Source organism: Pleuronectes platessa, chromosome 8, assembly GCF_947347685.1.
Source record: "Pleuronectes platessa chromosome 8, fPlePla1.1, whole genome shotgun sequence".
Taxonomy (NCBI): domain Eukaryota; kingdom Metazoa; phylum Chordata; class Actinopteri; order Pleuronectiformes; family Pleuronectidae; genus Pleuronectes; species Pleuronectes platessa.
In genome coordinates, this window is record NC_070633.1 from 9,034,825 (window position 1) to 9,053,726 (window position 18,902).

At 42.7% G+C, this 18,902-nt stretch overlaps 2 protein-coding genes across 4 annotated transcripts; one reads left to right on the plus strand and one right to left on the minus strand.

Moving 5' to 3' along the window:
* Positions 1-138: 138 nt before the first annotated feature.
* On the minus strand, positions 139-13,326 carry pld7 (phospholipase D family, member 7). 2 transcript variants are annotated; one of them, XM_053428308.1, is made up of 12 exons: positions 13,040-13,326; positions 12,467-12,559; positions 9,073-10,065; positions 7,806-7,990; positions 7,445-7,625; positions 7,237-7,351; positions 6,614-6,741; positions 5,708-5,911; positions 4,142-4,281; positions 3,624-3,789; positions 3,424-3,523; positions 139-2,434 (listed from the first exon to the last, which is right to left on the minus strand). In XM_053428308.1, the coding sequence occupies exons 1-12, from the start codon at positions 13,169-13,171 to the stop codon at positions 2,232-2,234; spliced, it is 2,640 nt and encodes an 879-aa protein (XP_053284283.1). In that variant the 5' UTR covers positions 13,172-13,326; the 3' UTR covers positions 139-2,231. The 2 variants fall into 2 exon arrangements, with proteins under 2 accessions (XP_053284283.1, XP_053284284.1); XM_053428309.1 differs by lacking the exon at positions 13,040-13,326 and adding an exon at positions 12,730-13,002.
* Positions 13,307-18,751, plus strand: gpr137 (G protein-coupled receptor 137). Of its 2 annotated transcripts, none has more exons than XM_053428311.1 (8): positions 13,307-13,557; positions 14,555-15,021; positions 15,167-15,216; positions 15,328-15,556; positions 16,326-16,475; positions 16,564-16,689; positions 16,774-16,892; positions 17,696-18,751. In XM_053428311.1, exons 2-8 carry the CDS (start codon positions 14,641-14,643, stop codon positions 17,790-17,792), a joined length of 1,152 nt encoding a protein of 383 aa, XP_053284286.1. In that variant the 5' UTR covers positions 13,307-13,557; positions 14,555-14,640; the 3' UTR covers positions 17,793-18,751. The 2 variants fall into 2 exon arrangements, with proteins under 2 accessions (XP_053284286.1, XP_053284287.1); XM_053428312.1 differs by lacking the exon at positions 13,307-13,557 and adding an exon at positions 13,572-13,769.
* Positions 18,752-18,902: the final 151 nt, after the last annotated feature.

Genomic DNA, 18,902 nt, shown 5'->3' on the forward strand with positions numbered 1-18,902 from the left:
CTGGGTGGATGTGACATGCATTGTAAAACACTGAGTGGTCAACAAAAAGAAAAGCAGGATGTAAACAGTCGATTCACAATTTGAAAGAAACATTTGTGTATTAGATCATGTATTTTTCAATGAATGAGAATGAGGACATTTAATTTGAAGAATGTTTAATGATGAAACTGATCCCTTTACTGGAAAAAACACATTGAAAACAATCAGTTTTCAAATTACCAGCAGCCTCTGATGTACTTTTCCAGCTACCGAATGCTAGCATGCTAACAGTTTAAACGAGCATTATGTTTGCTAAACACACGTAGCATGCTAGCTTATCATTGGGAGCTTTATCTGCATACAGCATTTCAAAATAAAAATAGAATCCCATTCACCAGTCATTCAGTGGAATCAGACCAGTATCTGAAGTTCCCAATGAAAACAAAATAAATGTAACAGCTAGATACCAGGAGAGGTTAATACAATTTTGGTCAAGCATCAGTCATACAAATCATGACTGTCCCTTAAAATAAATAAACATCTTGTTTAATTTGTCGTCCATGAAGCTGTCAAAGATGCCCAGCTGGGCCGAATTTATCACCTTCGCCAAGGATGTCATGTTTTCACTACCGTCTGTTTGTTGTTTCTTTGTTTTTAAACAGAAGTACACAACAACTTGGTGAAAGGATGTGGTATGAAAGGTTGTGGTGCGGGTCAGAAACAAACTGATTCAATTTAGGTGCAGAGCCAGGAATTACTTTTCTCTTTCTTCAACATTTTCCTTGATTTTCTCTGAGAATAACTTACGGATCTTTTTGAAAGAAACCTGGATGCAGTGAGTTTAAATGTGGTTTGTCAAGGACAATGTTGGACTTCATCAAGAGTCCCATTCATTTTATAGTGCATCAAGATGCTTTCAAAGATCACTTGCTGAGGAGCAGGTGGGACTTCTACTGATAAACTTCCAGCAAACGTGAACAAAAGAAGCAACACGGCAATTATCAATACAGTTAAACCGATTCCAGCTGAATGAATAATTCTTTCAAATCCACATCACTTCAATAACAAACAAAGCACAAGTCCTATTTTGCCTGCAGTGGTTAACGCTCAAATTAGATTTGTTTGTGAGCCAGCTATCAGTCTGAAATAAAAGATTGCTACTATTTACAATATGCTTGTACTGACTAACGTTATGGAACAAATGGCTTCAGCAGATTAAACAGGGCCATGGTGTATGCACCTCTGGAAATGTTTAATTTCCTGCATAAGAGTGTTAAAGCTGGGCACCAACACTTTAAAAGGAAAACATACTAAATGCTCCAGGCATAGAAATAAATTGTACAGAGCCAGTTCCCCTGCGCCGCAGCTCAGATAAGAAAATTGTCAAGCTTACAGAGAATACAAAAATAGCATGTTCTGAAACTAAATATAAAATTGCAAATATATACAGAGAGAGGCCAGCAGGTCAGAAAACAGCAATAAAATGAACCGTGTTTGTTCACACAGTGAAGCCAGCTGATTTCTGTAGTAAAATAGTTAAAATAAAATTCAAGTGACAGGTAAGAGTGCAACGATTAATCGACATAGTGACTATTTAATCGATAATTAAATAGTTGCCGACGAATTTAATCATCGATGATTCGGTGGTTACGTCATAGCACTTTTTTGTTGGTGCCGTGCAGCTGAACTAAACGTGGTTTTACCGGAGGTGCTGATGGAAGTAGCTGAGGAGTGAGCCATCTCGCTTCCTGAAAAAAAAACTACCTGCAATATTTGTAAGGCGGACCTGCTCTAAGCAGGACATGAGCATTTGAAGAGGAGGCACGTTAGACATAGTAACGTAAACGATGCAGACACGGCTCGGTAAGATAGCCTGTTAGCTAGCTGGCTATATAAACGTGTATACCTGTACGCAGGATTCTGGAATCCATTACAATAATATAGAGTTTAAAAGCGTAATGTTATCCTATTGTCTGACGTCTTTTTTAATCACAATTATGCAGTCCAGAGAAGACTGAAGTTTCGTTTGTTGATGTTTTTATTGCTGATACTTTCCTTGTCCTTTTGTTAACAGAAAAAATAGATACTTGGTTTTTAATAAATTTTTTGTATCAGCACGTGTCATTCATAATCCGATTTAGTCGATTAATCATTTAATAATCAATAGATTAATCGAGTATCTGAATAGTCGTTATTTACAGCCCTAGAAACAGGAGCAAGCGATCTTCTTAATATTGTTGTACAGCAAACCGTCAGTGTCGGCCATGAGGGCAGACGTCCACGCTGTCCACAGAGAGCGCGCTGGCGTACGATGACCTCCAGTCTCTGAGGAAGAGCTCCTCTGCTTGGCTCTGCAGCGTCTGCTGGGCCTTCCCAACCACTGAGCCCGTCTGGTTCACAACCAGACCCACACCAGCAGTTTGACTGAAGTAGTTCTCTGACCAGTTGGACGTCCCTGTGGACACAAACACTCATCACTGTGGGACTGTCACAGGAGGGGGAAGTCACTGACAACAAATGTCTCAAAACTTTATATTTACTTGAATACAGTGCGTTTTATTTTCAGTTTATTCTCCTCTGTTTTGTGAACTGATTTTCTTTCTCTTGCTCATCTTAGGTGATGATAGAAGTAATTTGGAACTTCATTTAGAAAAGCGTTATATGAAGTTTATTATTATTATAAATAGATCTATATTTTAAAAAACTGTGTGTAGAATTGAATAATAACCATATGTATATTTTTGTTTAATTTTTATATTTCAGCCCCTTTGCATCAAATTTATAAATAATATGACGTGAATAAAAGCTGATCTGCACTGAAAAAAGTTGTCATATTTCACTCAAACAACTCACGTTCGATCATGTAATATATTTATTACAACAGATTTAGTGTTTGGCGTCTAGGCTCCAACTTAATCACTCCCCCATATGATTACACAGGAATGATGGGAGTGATGAGCAAATACTTGTAACCCCCCGTTGGAGCCTACAGGTGGATGCTGGGGTGGTGGAGGGGCTGAAGCAACAGGTAGCAATACTGCAGCAGCAGTGCGAGCAAGAGAGGTTGATGGGAAATGTCTCTCTGGTTAAATAGACCACCTGATAAGGTGGGTGTGTATTATAGATGGTTGTGGAGATTGAGGTATGTCACATGATGTATGTCACATGATGTATGTAATATGATTGACGCAGCGCAGCTCGAGTTGTCTGCCAGAACTAGCTCGCAGGCGTCGCCATATTTCTGCTACATTAGCAGATTCGTCTCAATCTTTACAAAAAAACTACATTTGAAAGTCTCAGTTTAAGGCTAAAGTGTCTCGATAAGAGGATTATTGTTACCCCTCTGCATACTTCAGATGAAATTCATGAGTGATGTTTTTTCCCCCTGTGAATCTGTCAGTGGATAATAATGTTTGAAAGGTGAGTGCAGAGCTAATAACCTACCTATATAGACTACTCTGTCTGTGACCATGAACTTGGCGTGATTGACTCGAGCGAAGGGGATGGTCTTCTGCTGCGCTGTTGAAGGCACTGTGAAGATTTTCTGCAAAGTCACAACAATAAAGACAAGTTCAGGGTTCAGCATCATTCTGCTCAGTTCAATATGTTTTCGCCATCTAAGGAATTAAAATCTCCAGACATACTATGTCAATGTCACATTTCAGTGGTGGTTTGTTGAGCACCAGCAGGGACTGCAGGAAGATGAACATGGAGGAGGGCGAGTGTTCCCAGCAGCTGATCAGGAGTCTGACCTGTACCCCTCTGGTGCAGGCTGCACCACGCAGAGCTGTGTCGATGGCGGGCCAGTACCTGAGAGCAAGAGACCAGAGCACATCTTCAACTCTTCAGCAGGGGAAGCTTTGCAGAGGAAAGTCAATATATGTAAATATACGTAAATAAATGTAAAGTATGTCTGTGGTGCATGAAGGCATGTTCTCCAAGTCATGGACGAACTTTGGACACCACTAAACTCTTCTGGTCAGTCAAGTTGATCACATTTTTATTAAAAGGTTTAATTCAGCAGGTATGCTACATTCTAATAAGAGTAGCTGCTTAGTCAGCCAATCAGGGTCCAGTGCTGTAACATCTTGATAAATTTTCTGATGGTGATTTATCGGGTTTTCTACATTGCAGTTGTATATACTGGTGGCTCTGAGTGTACCTGATTGGCTCTGTGAACTGAGACAGAGGAAGGTAGTCCATGACGGAGATGTAAACAAACTTCTGGGCGTCACTGATGACAGACAAGATGGTGGCGAGATCGTCAGAGCGGCCACGGGTTGAGATTTGTGGAGGGGCACTCTGTAGGATCACAAAATGAGCAGTGAGGATCATGGGAGAAAAGAGGCGGAGGAACAGGAATCTTTTACAGCCCTTCAGTGGGTGTGTAATTACCCTCTGATGACTTTGCTTAAATAGGGAAAATGTTAAAACACCACAATGAAACTTAGAAACACCTGAGAGGTCACATCAAGATGTATTCAGACTGTCTTGATGTACATGAGAACTGATTACCTACAAATTCTAGTAATTAGGAATAAGGTTTTAATTCAACTTTGAGAAAATAAGCCATTATACCTGAACTTAAATTAGGGTTCATATGACATATAATGAGCTAAGCACTGCTTTATAGTATCTTCTAATCAGACAAGAATTTATTTCAAATATAATACAAATGGAACAAATTCAGAGTTCGTTGTGAAAATACCGTCAGTCTAAACCAGGGGTTCTCAAACTTTTGCAAGCTGGGGCCCCCCCAAAGCTGGTTAGGGGTTGTTGCTTCTTCGCAACTGGCTCATCGGTTGCCGGAATTTTACGAATCAGAAACTTGTCCATAGTTTGTTTGCTGATACAGTGTGTGTGAAGTTAATAAAGTTATAATTGCAACGTTGTGGTCTTGTGAGTGTGTTTGTATTTGTGGTTGTGAGCGACTTGCACACGAAATGTGAATAAGGCTGTGCTAGGCAATGGTTCCTAACAAAAAGAACAGTACACAATGTAGACAGGGAAAGCACAGAATAGTATTCAGGTGATGGTGTTTAATTTGTTGCAACACGGTGGATGATTGAAGATGTAAAGGTAGGTGTTAAGGAGAAAAGGGCTAGCTGCAGTTTGAAGAGGTTAGCTAGCTAGAAGGCTAGCTCTTGGGGCTATGAGCTTTCTAAAAAAGACTGTGGAGCAAATTACTCCTTAGATTAGGCTACGAATAGGCCTGCTGCAAGAGCAAGAAGGTATTACTAAGGAAGGAGTGAGTCTTTAAAAAGACTGTTTATAAAGCAATGAATATCTGAATTATAGAGGAAACAAGAGCAATCAGACAAACTCTGCAGGGTGTCGTCTCAGTGAGGGTGAGCGCTGACCATGCCTGCAGTTACTTTTATACTCGGAAGCGTGCAACTCGCGTTAAAATGATAACACTCCTCTTTTGATTGGTGGATCAGGAACGAAAAATAATTTGATTTGTTTGTGTCAGTCCAGCCCCTAGCATTTCACCACTGAGGGAGCTTTCACTAACCAGTGACAGGACGGCAGTCGTTTTTTATTTTATTTTTTCTCCGTCTGTGACATCGCGCCCCCCCCCGGAGAGTGTTCGCGCCCCCGACTTAGAGAACCACTGGTCTAAACATTTCAGTATCAGACCTGTAATGGTCAAAAACTAACACCAGTTCGATAAAGAAGTAAAAGTAATCCTTTCAAGGAAGCTTATAAACTCTTTGTATTAACTTACAGACAGATAGACTTGAGCAGGTACTCCATTGAACTTCAGATGCAGAGGATTCTGGGCGCTGGACAGGGCGGAGAGGCGCGCAGGCCAGTACGGGGGCAGGGATCGACTGGGACCAGCACCAATGCTCCAGTACACGCCAAAGATTCGTAAAGCATCCTCAGCCAGGCAGCTACAATCCTCCACTAACAGACCCACCTCCTTCACCTTGGTTCACCAAACAACAACAAATGAGTTCATCCTGCATCAGTCACAATTAGTTCTGTGTTTGTGTGAGGGGATCATCTGAGGTCTGATCCAGGGAGAATATTAACTTAGTCATTGGGAGGAATTAGCTGAATCATGCTGATCTACAAGCAGTGCAGTTATGTTGTACTATTGATTCTGATTCTTTGAGAGGATCAGGAAAATGCATCACTTTCATTTATCCATCATTTGAAACAAAACTCTTTAAATGCATTTGAGGATTTGAACCTGACACAAATTGTCTTCACTTCTACTTAATAATAACAATAGTAAGCTATTTTAAGATACAATTAACAACAGTAATAATATAAGTTACTTCCAATGTGCATGTCAGTAACAATCGGATACTGCAAAGTCCATCATTTAATTACATTATAAATTGTGCCTCCCTCCTTCAAAGTCTATTACAGAGTAGTGCAGCATCAGGCTGAGGCTGAACTGAAATCTGCTGTCTCACTGTGAAAACACTTAGTGTCAGCTGTTTAGAGGTTTGTTGCTTTAGACACTCCAAATCAAAATGACTGTTGCTATTAACTACACTGGGACATCAGCTCTATGAATCTGCTGGATAATAATAGGATCTGTAAGAAGACGGTGACTCAAGTCCCCCTAGAGCAAAAGGTTGTAGGACGACAGACTAAAACCATAGTTTTCTGTTCTTACCTCACTGAGAGAGCGCCAGTCCATGTTGGCACTGCCCAGGTAGAAGTGCGTTTGATCCACGACCCACAGCTTTGTGTGGACGATGCCTCCAGTCACAGCTTTGAGGTCCACCTCTCTGACTTCTGCCCCTGCAATGGGTCAATTCAAAGAGTTTCAAACATGCCACACACAACATTCCCCAGTTATTTTGCTTAGTTTAAATACCAATACTATTAAGTAGACATTTTAATACTGAATTAGATTCAAAGAGAAAATGCACCAACTAAGGTTGCATCATAAATCTGACGATGTTCAAATGTGATCAGAGTAGTCTCAGTTACCAGGAATGTGCTACATATTGGCCTGTTCATATTTAACATTTACAATCTGTCTTGACTGATCCAATGTGGACAGTTTGTAGTTTGTCAGTTCACACCTGGAATTAGAATGTCTATCCTGTTACCACCAGGGATCAGATTTGCTTTATATGCAAATAAACATCATTCTATTCTGTTTGCAAAGACAAAGAAATAAAGATGTGTCTGTGAGTGAGTGAGTAAATGACCTGTCCATATGTGTTTTGATCACCTAAGACAGATGTTAATGCCAGGTGTGAACAGGGTTCTTCTCATATGAAGTAGTACCTGCTGCAGTCAGCTCTGATGTGTCTCGGGTTGATGTCTGGGGGCCGTTGACAGCAATCTGGAGTTTGACACCTTTAGACTGAAGATGTTTCAAGTGATCAAACACCCTCCGTCCCTGCCAAACATGCACATTAAAATAAGTCAGAAGAGTCCCTACATATACAGATCAAGGTCATGAGTTGAGACTGTGGCCTGCCGCTGTGCCGACCTGAGAGTCAGTAGAGCCGGCGGACTCTGAATCGTTGCCTCGTAGTGTGAAGTAGAAAGCAGCGATGTGGACCGAGCTGTTGGACCTGTGCAGCAGGTGCATCCAGCTGTCTGCGATGCTCTGTCTGGACGAGGGGGAAGACAGGTACAGACCATCCGGGATGCTCTCCACCAGATGCACCCTGAACAAGGGAGAGGCAGATTTAGTTACTATATTTGTGAACCACTCTCAATCCAGGAATCAGTTCAACTCTCAAGGTTTTCAGAGTAGGTTTCTCAAGAGTTCTGATAATGTGAATAACATATAGTCTTCAACGGCTAAAGTAGGACAGAAAGATGGACACTTTGTTGTTATTTCTTACCGACAATCAGTGCTGCAAGGCTTGGGGAACAATCCAAGGCCCTCCAGCCAGTGCAGCTCCATCTGAGCCGTAAGATGGGCCATGGACGTAGGAAGCCCGTAGTGCCAAACGTGCGCACCGAAGCCTCCCAGAAGCAGCAGGGTGGTGGGCAGGAAGAAGAGGATGAAACAGGAGCATCCAGAGCTCTGCAGAATGACGAAATAAAAAAAGTACGTACAAAATATAATCTGTGAAGTTGCAATCTCAGTGTTTACAAGAGACTGGGAAGCAGCTTGGGATTGTGTTACATACCACAGCTATTACTGCAGGGTATGGTGAAATTCCACTATGTTACTGAATTTTTCACACATGCACTGCGACCCTGAGCTTTTCTAGACATGACCTGGAGGAGCTGTATGTGTGAACACAAATGTCTATATCAGTTGAAGTGGACATTAAACACACTTTGCCCTATCAGCTCCCTAGAAGGGCATTCACGATTACTGATTTATTGACGAGGGTTTTCTGGAAGCTGGTGAAAATAGAACTCAGGCAGCAGCTGATGTCTTATGCAGAAGAGTTAATGTAGACTTGATGCATCAAGGAGACCAGAAGGTGGAACAATATACGGATGCCAACAGTGTAACATGAGCAATTTCCCCCTACAAGTCTGAAGATGTCTCAAGCAGCATCCCAGTATATCTCCCTCATCCCGCATTCTAACAGCACATCCATGAAAGACTTGAATTGCTGTAACTCTTTGGTGTTCGCATCCTATTGGATAGTTAAACCTGAAGTATGCATCCCTAAATCCCATTGGGTCCTCACGTCTTGCCACTGGTGTAATACGCAAAAGAGTTGGAGCCTCTCTACTTTATTACTGCACCACTTTAAATCTCAGATGAGCAACTAGTCTACAATGATGTGTTGACTAGTCGAGTGGTCTGTGCAGCCCTTACTCCCAAATGTCCTTGTGATATCTTACTGAGCGTGAATAGATTTGGTCACCCTCCGAAGAATTCAAAGCGAGCGAGTGTTTTGATAAAATCTCCTGGCTCCTATATGTTCTATCTATCTGGACCTGACCCTCACCTACACCAAACAGAGTATTCCCAGAAGGTGTGAACACATCTGGCCTCTCTGGTTGTGTACTCCCAGTGTGGAAGAGCAACTCCAGACGATATCCAGACCCAATTATACAGACAAATGTGAAAACAGCCGCAGTCTGTTGAAACTAAATTATGACTGATATCAGTAGAATATATTCAAGTGCAGCAACATGACTCACCTTTGTTGACTTTGTTGATGAGACTTTAGCTTCAGGCGTCTCTGCTGCCACAGGAGAGTCGGATTCATCCATCTCGGCCATTTTCTTTTCAAGTTTTGAAAACTCCGACTGGACTATCTGTGGTTCAGGTTGTTCCTTCACTTCCTCTGAACTGTTGAGCTCAGACTTTTCATGTGTCAAAACCTCCTCTGTTTTGGCATCTGATGAGGAGCTACTGGCCTCGGACTCAAGTTTGTTCATGGGCTCCTTTTCCCAGGGAGGCTCTTCATCAATTATATAATCCACTTGGCCGACCTCAGCGGTGAGAGCACTCTCTGCATACTCAGATGTTGTGGTGTCTTCAGAGGCAGTGACTGTTATCCCCTCTTTAACCTCAACATCCCATTCCTCTGCCGGGTCATCTTGTAACTTTGCGCTGAGGGAGTCCTGGTGTAAAAGCTGACTTACTGGGACATCTGGTGGGTTGTCAAATTCTTCTTCTGAGGTTTTGCTGTTGTCTTCCTCTGGTAAATTCTGCTCTGACCCTTGCTCTGGTCTGATGGCGGGCCTGGGGCTTGCAATCAAGAGAGGGGTATCAATGGACCCAGACAAAGCCCAGCTCTTGGGTGTAGTAATTGTGGATCTGTGAGCTGTCCCAGCAACTTGTTCAGCACTGGTCAATGGAGAGTGGGCTTCAAGGCCAATTTTGGGGACTCGGACTGATGGCAGGGGTAGTGCCCTTTCTCTGACATCTAATGGATTGGCCTTTGAAGCCTCTGTCCTTTCAAATCCAGCTTTCTCATGAGGTTGAGCTGCATGGACAGGCGTTTCCTTTTTAAGAACAGGCAGCTCCGAGGCCTGGCTTGCTCCAGGAGGTCGTTTATGGTAGGTAGGAATTCGAGAGACAGGTTTTCCACCTTTGCGGTACATGTCTTCTTTCTCCTCAAAATCGATAGTATCAGCCTTGTCGTCCTCCTGAAGACGGTTCAGCACAACACTGCAACCTTTGAGATCCTGGTGAAGACAGAACCTCATTAGAGAAAGAACAAAGCATTTCATAGGACCTCCTTCAGCATAAATATGATGTATATATTCTAATTTCTGTGTCATTCTACTGCAACAATCTTGTTTTGGGATTACGAGTAAGACTACTTTACAAGTCCATCTTCGCACATGTAATACCGGAAGTATGACATATATGCTACATGTGGAAAAATGTATTCATGAAAAAAGGTAAAGGAGAAGATGCATACACCCACTAGGACTGGGAACAGAACTGTGTGGGCCGGAGCACTTGCGAACTCGGACCCGAGAGAGTGGTTGGGGACCAGGGGAAAGTGCAAACCACACGGTGAAAGATGTGTAAATCTAATTAACCTTTTAAAACCAGGCTTACTTCCTGTTGCCAACACACGTGTGTCTCTATAGATCGTGTAAACCTGTCACCTTTGCAACATCCAAGACATCAAAGAGACTTTCGATGACTGATACTGATGATAGGGGGGTGGGCTCGCATTCAAATTACTCCAGAATATATGTCAATTCTGGATTAATAATAAGAAAAATAATTACAATTTCTACAGGGCCAGGGCTTGGGCCCTAATAAGGGGAGAAATCAAAAATGGAAAATGAATACATTATAAGAAATACCCATTTTCTTTTTGTGAAATTCAATGTCTTTAGAATCCTGGTACACTGTATGTTTACATTGTCTATATTATTTTAGTCTTGTATAGTTTTGTTTTGTTTTTAAAGATATCAATATCTGACAAAACACATACTAGACCTTTTATATACTTGTATGCTTTTATCCATTAAGAAAAATATATATTTTAAAAGTGAAACCTCAAATTTATCTTGTGTCTGTGATATTTACTAAATCCCGACATTTACCCTAAACATATTAGGGCATTTTATGTTCTACAAGTTATTGTTAATTATCTGCAAACCTGTTAGCTTACACCAACGTGTCTGCTTAAAGCGATTGTCATATGATCTGCATCAGGCTGGAATTGTATTATTTCACCTTTTTTTCAATTATTTTAATGTGTTTTTTTTTTTTATCACCTTTTACAAAAAGAAAATTGGACAGAGTAAGCTTGTGAAAGGGGGATAGAATAGATTGGGGGAGGACATGCATACATGGCCGCGGGTCGGAATCGAACCCAGACGCCTGCGTGAGGCAGGGCCCCAACGAGGCAGCAGCTCTACCAGGTGTATTTCACCTTTAATAGAGTTCCCATGTGGTCAATTTACATGGATTTACATGCTTTGGAAAGACTGATACTGCTCTCTTCTCTCGATATTAAGTCTCACTGCTGACAAGGCATATCAGAGCAAAACCCGAACCATAAGGTTAAAGGAGCTGCCTGCAGAGCTCAGAGACAGGACTGAATCAAGCCACTGAGATGGGGATTACTAGAAAAAAACTATTTTACATGATATGATAATAGGGCTGGTTGATAAGGCCCAAAAATCTATGAAGATTAAAATGTTCCTATCGGTCAATATCGATAATTATCGTGACAAATGTGAAGGTTGTGGTTTTAAATTCTACTTTATGAGGAGACAATGACAAACTCTTGATAAACAGCAAAACATTTACAAATTTGAGGTAGTTCAATTATCTTATACATCTTCACTGAGCTTACACAATGCATATACATTATATAGATATATACTGGACTTGTATTGCACATTGATGGAAATTGTAATGATATGCATGGATATTGTTTTATACCCAGCCCTATATGATAATGATTAAAACAAATATTGGCCAATATAGAAACACAGAAATAACATTTATTTTGGCCTTGAAATGTCATTATCTTAAAAAATGTAACTTTTTTACAGCAATAACACAAAAGATACACTCCCACACGAGCCACACACACACACACACACAGACAGACAGACAGAGAAACCCTACGGGTCAGTACTCAGTGTACATTTAGACCTGTCCTGGGGCAGATGAATAGTGTTATATTGATCAAGACATTTATTATATTGCTGCATTTTAACATGCTTAGGAGTCAAAAGGTGGCCAGTTTATTGTTTATAAATAAAGAGTTTAAAATCTTTAAAGAAATACAGTACAATATAGTAATTTTATCCAAATTCGTATTCCATTTTATTGTTGTTTTATACTCTTGTGAGACATTTTGTAATTTTGTTGAGAATCATAATAGAGCTTGTTAATTATTTCAGATTGCATTAGATTTGTTCTGAATAATTCTCCTCAGAAAGTTAGATTATTGTACCACACACACACACACTCTATTTCTCTCACTTCAGTGCTGCACTGTATAAATAAATGCCGGCCGCACCCATGTGCATTACACGCAGGCTGCGATTTCCCTGCCAAAATATGAACGACATTCCAGGCGGAGGAGTGCGAGTTTGAATGAGAGCTTACCTCTGTGACATCTTCCTCCTCTTCGGCCGGGGGACTGAGGTCTGTCTCCATCGCTTGGCTCTGGACAGACTCGGGCTCTGAGTCATTGGACTCCTGCCGGGACCACAGACATTAGCACGGTGAATAACGGAGCAGCAGCGTTGTAACAAAGCAGTACATAACCAGCCATGTAGAAACCATTCCCATGGCACAATTAATACAACGTCCATGTAATTGAACGGCTAATCACCATGACAAAGAAACTGCGTGAAGAGACAACTCACCATGATGCAATCACTCGCTAGGTAAGAAGTTTGAGCTGTGCGCAGAGGGTCGCTCTATTGTTTTCACTCGGCAGTTATGCTAACCAGCTAACACACATTAAACGAGTTAAAGTGGTATTAGTAGTGAATACACGGCAGGCTGAGCAGCTCCGTGTCTATGTAATCCTTTCTGGAGTGCGTCTTCTCCGGTTAGCCAGCTATCGTCGCTGCAGTTAACGTTCGAGAGCCAGCTACGTGGCCGACAGCGAAGTTCAGCGCAGTCAGAGGAGGAAGAGGAGGGAGAGGAAAGGCTGAGTAATACAGTACCCACCTCGTACGTAGTTCTCCCGGGCAGGCGGGTCGAGCTTCTCCGTGCTGTAACCGGTGTGGTGTCCGGTCCCTCAGGCTCCTCCGCCCCGCCGCCGGGCCGGATGGACCTTCTGGAGCGCAGCAGCATGGGCATGTTGGACAGCTTTAACAATGCAAAACGTCCGTGACGCGACTGGACCAGAGCGCGTAGAAGAACCGAGCGATAGCGTTAGTGTGCGGGGAGGAGGACGGGGCTGAGCGCCGAGCTGCAGGGGGACAGAACCGGCGTCTGGCAGCTGGTCGCTACCGAACACCTCCGTGCTGTAAACAACCGGAGCCTCAGATGCGATGCCCACGCGCCGTGTGACTCTGAGCTTGTAAACAACAGCTTGAAGAAACCGCGATTTCCTTCCGTCGCTGATTGGCGGGGAGAATCCAAACGGAAGCCCCGCCCCCTCGGCCCACACCCGGAAGAGACACGGATTAGCATCGGCTGTTTTGTCTGCGTCAACCCGGAGCTTCATGTCCGCTGCGAAACAGGTCAGTCCCCGTCCTTTAATGATCACTGACAGCGACTTCCACCGCGTGTGTCCCTGTGGGCAGCCACAGAGGGACAGCTTTAGCCAGTTCAACCCCACAGTCATGGAGAGAGTTGGTCCCAGTTTGCTTAGTTAGCTCAGTTCAACGGAGCAGTGGTCGGTTGTTTATGTTCCAAAGAGCAGAGACCTGCGGATTATTACTGAGGTTCAAAGGTCAGCAACATACAACCTGCGGACATGAACACTTTGACTCTCTAATGGCATCACTCTGTATCACAATGTTTTCATTTACTGTCGAAACGACAGAAAGTCAGTTCCTCCATAACACAGTGCTCCTGTTGGATTGTTTCCTGATGCTGTCTATAGCTTAGTGTGTGTGAAGCTGGAGTGTGTTTGTGTGCGTGTGTATGTATGTGTGTAGTCCCATTCAGGATCAGTAGTCCTCATTGGGACCAAAGCTCAGTCCTAGTGAGGCAAAATGTCCTTCCTGAGGTCCTGGTTAGAGTTAGAGTTAGGCATGTTGTAACTATGGTTAAGGTTACAGTGAGTCTCCAGGGAATCATTATTAGTCAATGTAATGTCCCCTGAGGACAAGTGTGTGTGCGTGTGTGTGCGTGTGTGTGCGTGTGTGCGTGTGCGTGTGTTTGTGTGTGTCATCTAACAGTGTAAGTCTTTTGGTGAAGTTGTAGTTACAGTTTCATTAATAGTAGGCCTGTTCCTCTCACTATGTGTTTTCTGAAATACTAATGCTGCTGTATATTAATTTTTGTATGTATCCAGCCATGACAAAGACAAAGAGCTCCTTCTTATAGTTCAGAGGTTGGAGCCAGATAATAATTTTTTACAAATAAAGGACATTAGATTCTGCCACGAAGCAACAACAGCCTCATTCATGCAGAGATTTGAAGTGATTTACACCTCGGTACAAACGTTGGCAAAATGTCTTGCCCTCCACAGATTTATACTCTCTAGCTTTATTATAATTGTTTTACTTTCAGATGTCCCATGTAAGCCCTTCACGATGAGAGGAGAATGTGAGGCAGTTTTTCTGAGGTGATGGACACTTGCCTCTGCCAGTAACCCAATGGAAGCTCCGGTCACAGTCGGCCCTCCCCCCTCCTCCTCCACCCTGCTGCCCCCGGTTCCCCTCCGTCCAGCCGTGGCCCCGTCAGTGCAGCTCGGCTTTACCATCCTCTACACCACTCTGTACGCCGCGCTCTTCCTGGTGGTGTACGTGCAGCTATGGCTGCGCCACCTCTACAGACACAAGAGATGGAGCTACCAGAGCGTCTTCCTGTTCCTCTGCCTGCTGTGGGCCGCCCTCCGCACCACCTTGTTCTCCTTTTACTTCGTTAATGCCCTGGAGGCCAACCACCTTCCCGTTGTGGTCTACTGGCTGCTCTACTGCTTCCCCGTCTGTCTGCAGTTCTTCACACTTAGCCTTATCAACCTGTATTTTACTCAGGTAAGGCTGTGGATAGGGGAGCAGGGGGATTTCTTGAATCCACTGGTAGAAATCAAGAGAAAGAATGTTCTGATGAAACTGAAGTGATGACTTGTATAATCCCTGAGCGGAGTCATTCCTATTGCTTTTACTTTCATTATTGCAGGTGCTGCTCAAAGTGAGAGAGAGTTGCAGCTCGACAGGGGGCGGAAAACTGTAAGTCACACTTTATCACACTGTACTTTTGATCCCTTATCTTGACTGAGACTATTGAACACTTTATAGCTACAAGCTCATGCTTCACTCTGGCTCCCACATCTTCCTCAGGTGGCTGGCACAGTGCGTGTACGGTACTATAAACGTTATCTTCCTGTCTGTCAACGTGGTCTGTGCGGCTCTCGGGTACCGAGGCCGGAGCGGGTCGGGGGCGTGGACCTGGAATCTGGTCCTGGTTCGAGTCATACTCAACGACTCGCTCTTCATCCTGGATGCGGTGCTGCTCGCTGCTCTGCTGTTGCTCCTCACCAAACACTCGCACTCCACCAGCCCCTACCTGGTGAGCCACGTGCACTCAGGAAACACAGCTATAAAGTTATAGAGCCACTCCCCCTATTTGTATACATCTAAAATTAATAATTGTTGTCATTATTGTAATATTATCCTTCATGAGTCATCTTTCTTATCCTTTGAAAACGGTTGTAATCTGTCTTTTGTGTTTCTGGAATAGTTTTATCAAAACTGAAAAAACAAAACAATGCAAATATATCAGCACATGTAGAAGACGCTGACAAAGACGTCAACTTGGTAATATGACACTTGAGAGCTGTTGTTGATAACAGCCAATGCTGTAGTCGATGTGCTGTAAGCAAAAACATGTGACTTCAGAAGCAGAATTTATACGTTTCAGTTTCCCGTTGTCGTGACCGCGTCTGAGTCAGACAATTTTCTGCTGCTATCTTCATATGTGAAATTCTATAAAGTGTTTTTTTCAGGAGTTCATGTGTGAAAATGGTTTGTGTCATCTAGGTTATCTCAGGTAAGGCTTAGACACAATTATAACTTAACCTTGTTAAAATCAGAAAGTTTAAAGATTGAAATACTTGGCTGCCAACCAGGTCTTTGTTGAGTTGAATTTTGGGAAAAGTAGCCTCCAGCATTTTTTAAACCTATAATAGAGATTAAGATTAAATTTTTCTTATCTGCTGCATCTATTGTGACCACTCCTAATGCATTTCTTTAGACTCCCTGAACATTGGAGTACCCCCCCACGCTCCATTAATTCTGATGCTACTCCAGGGTTAACAGAGTGTTTTCTGTCTGACCAGGGGACCACCGTGTGCCGCACAGCAGCACTGGGAGCAGCGGTGATCTTGTTGTTCGCCAGTCGAGCCTGCTACAACCTCACAGTCCTCCTCCTGTCGCAGAACTACCAGGTGGAGTCATTCAACTTTGACTGGTACAACGTCTCTGACCAGGTAATCATCAGACCAGTGTAAGAGCCTGGGTCAAGTTCAAGGTATCCTTATCAGTCAATACCAGTAGATAACGTGTGTGTGCTTGTAGGCGGATTTGCATAGTGAGCTGGGCGACAGCGGCTACCTGGTCTTTGGGGCCATCCTCTTCTTGTGGGAGCTGCTCCCAACCAGCCTGCTCATCCTAATCTTCAGGGTGCGCCAACCCACCCAGGAGGTAGTTAGTGCATCTAACACAATTCAGGATGTGTTGAAGCAGCAGATGTCATTTCAACCTGTTTTCTTTTTCTACTCCTCCCAGACCAGCAGCAGGGTCATCAACAGCAGGGTCCTACCTCGTCCGTATTTCTTTGATGACCCTCAAGGCAGCGATGACGACACGCCGGTTCCATGGGGACGAAGTGCACATCCGCAGACTAGGTACGATTAGTGAAACCATGCAAGACAAACTGTCGATCAACCAGTTAGTCAAGGGACAAAACAGGATTATATTTGATGGATCATTTAAGTATACGTTTTTTTGAGAGGTTTTTCACTTCTGACATCTCTGTTGTGATTATTCACTAATTTCTCAAAGAATAATTAATTAATCTTCTTGAAAAAAAATCATGTTTAGGGGACTGATATTTATGATGTCTGCATTTAAGTGCAGATCCAAATAAAAATCTGGGCTCTGGTGAATTACAATGTGGTTTCATTAGGGCACTATTTGGCCTTAGAGCTGATCTGACACCTGTCACGTAGTTTCTCTTCATGTTACTATAATAGAAACTTTGCTTATGAGTTGGCATTTTTGCTTTTAAAAAACGTTTCAAAACTGTTGCAGATCATTTTCAACTTTTATTAGACTGATCAATTCTCAAGTTTTTCTAAAACCAAAAGTGTTGAGTTTTGACTGGATTCAGTAAGCTAAAATCAGAGGGCAGCATAACCTTCACCTTCGGGAAACCATTCTCTGACATATTATTGACCAAATGAGGAAATAACTCATCAGGAAATACTCGACAGATTCCATAATGATGAAAATAAAAATGCCCTGCAGGACACATCATACGATCATTTAAGATAGAAGTGGTACTCTTCAGGCTTTGGTTAGTCTCATGCTTTCAGACTCCAGAGAGAAATGGGCTCAGGAGTCCTCTGATTGGCTGCAGAAGGCTGTACCAGCTGCCTCACACGCTGCACAGGGGACACATCTGTCATCATTCCCTCTTCTTTTTCAGCTGGTACGGAGCAGAGAGTGCTCCTCTCCTGTTTGCCAGCGAGCCTCCAGCCCTGAACCACCAGCACCACTCGTTCTACTCCACCCCCCAGAACTGATCCCGACCCCTGACCGTGATCCAGGTGGTGGTGTTCATCGCATGGACAAAATAAACACACACAGATACCAGCCAGCAGCAACTCCCTCTGTGTGCAGTGTTTTTGCACAGAAAACCTCAGGAAATGGACACCAGTGAAAATGCACCTTGTAGTTTTTTGAACGGAGAAGAAATGAATACTCTCTTTTTGCTCCAAGGGAATGAGCCAGTAGGGTAAAGATCTGAAAGGCCAAATATTCCTCCCAGTGAGCGTTTTATGAAAGTTAAGCCGAGGTTTAGCCACAAGTTGTTCTTTTGCAATAGGGAGTCATTGTTCCAGTGTTGAGAATGACCAGCCAAATTTGCTCTGGAGATTCCTAAAATGTCAAATTTAGCTTCATTAGCATTCCTTAATAAATTGCTACATGTAACTTAATGTAGTTTATAAGCTCGCAGCACACGATAACCCTCAACTGACACTGATGAGACGACTCTGCAGTTTTCCTAAGGTAACTTTTCTCTTACACTGTTTCAAGTGTACTGGGAACGGATACAAAACAACCATCTCTTAGCATTTTATGTTTACAGCAAAATAGTTTTTCTTAATATATCATCATCAGGTCAGCAGGGCTGCAGCTTTTTCTTTTCCTTGTTTTCTTGTAAATGATCTTCAGTCTGCTGTTCTTTTAGTTTGTCACTTTTGTAAAGAGTTTTCTCATTTGAAATTTTCAAAATCGATTTTGATTCTTATCCCTGTCTTGTATAATTGTGTTGTGATGAAAGTTTAACTTATTTTGTAACCACTACCTTTTTAATTGTCTTTTGAGAATTAAATGTTATTCTCCTTTATTTGTTCACAAGAACGATGCTTCCTCACAGCGAGTCAGTCACCAGCGGCTTGGACCTCAGCACATGAATGGCTTTTACCATGTGACCAACAAACAAATAAAAGTGAACTTGGTCACTCTATTGTGAAGCAGAGCATGTTTGCAGGAAAAGCTGTTTGTGTTATTACATGATTTAGCCAATTTACTACAAAACAAATGCCACTTATGAGCACAATAGACCCAATCTGCCAGTTTTCAATAAGCACACCGATGAGAACACATACATGATCTTAAAATTGCTTTGG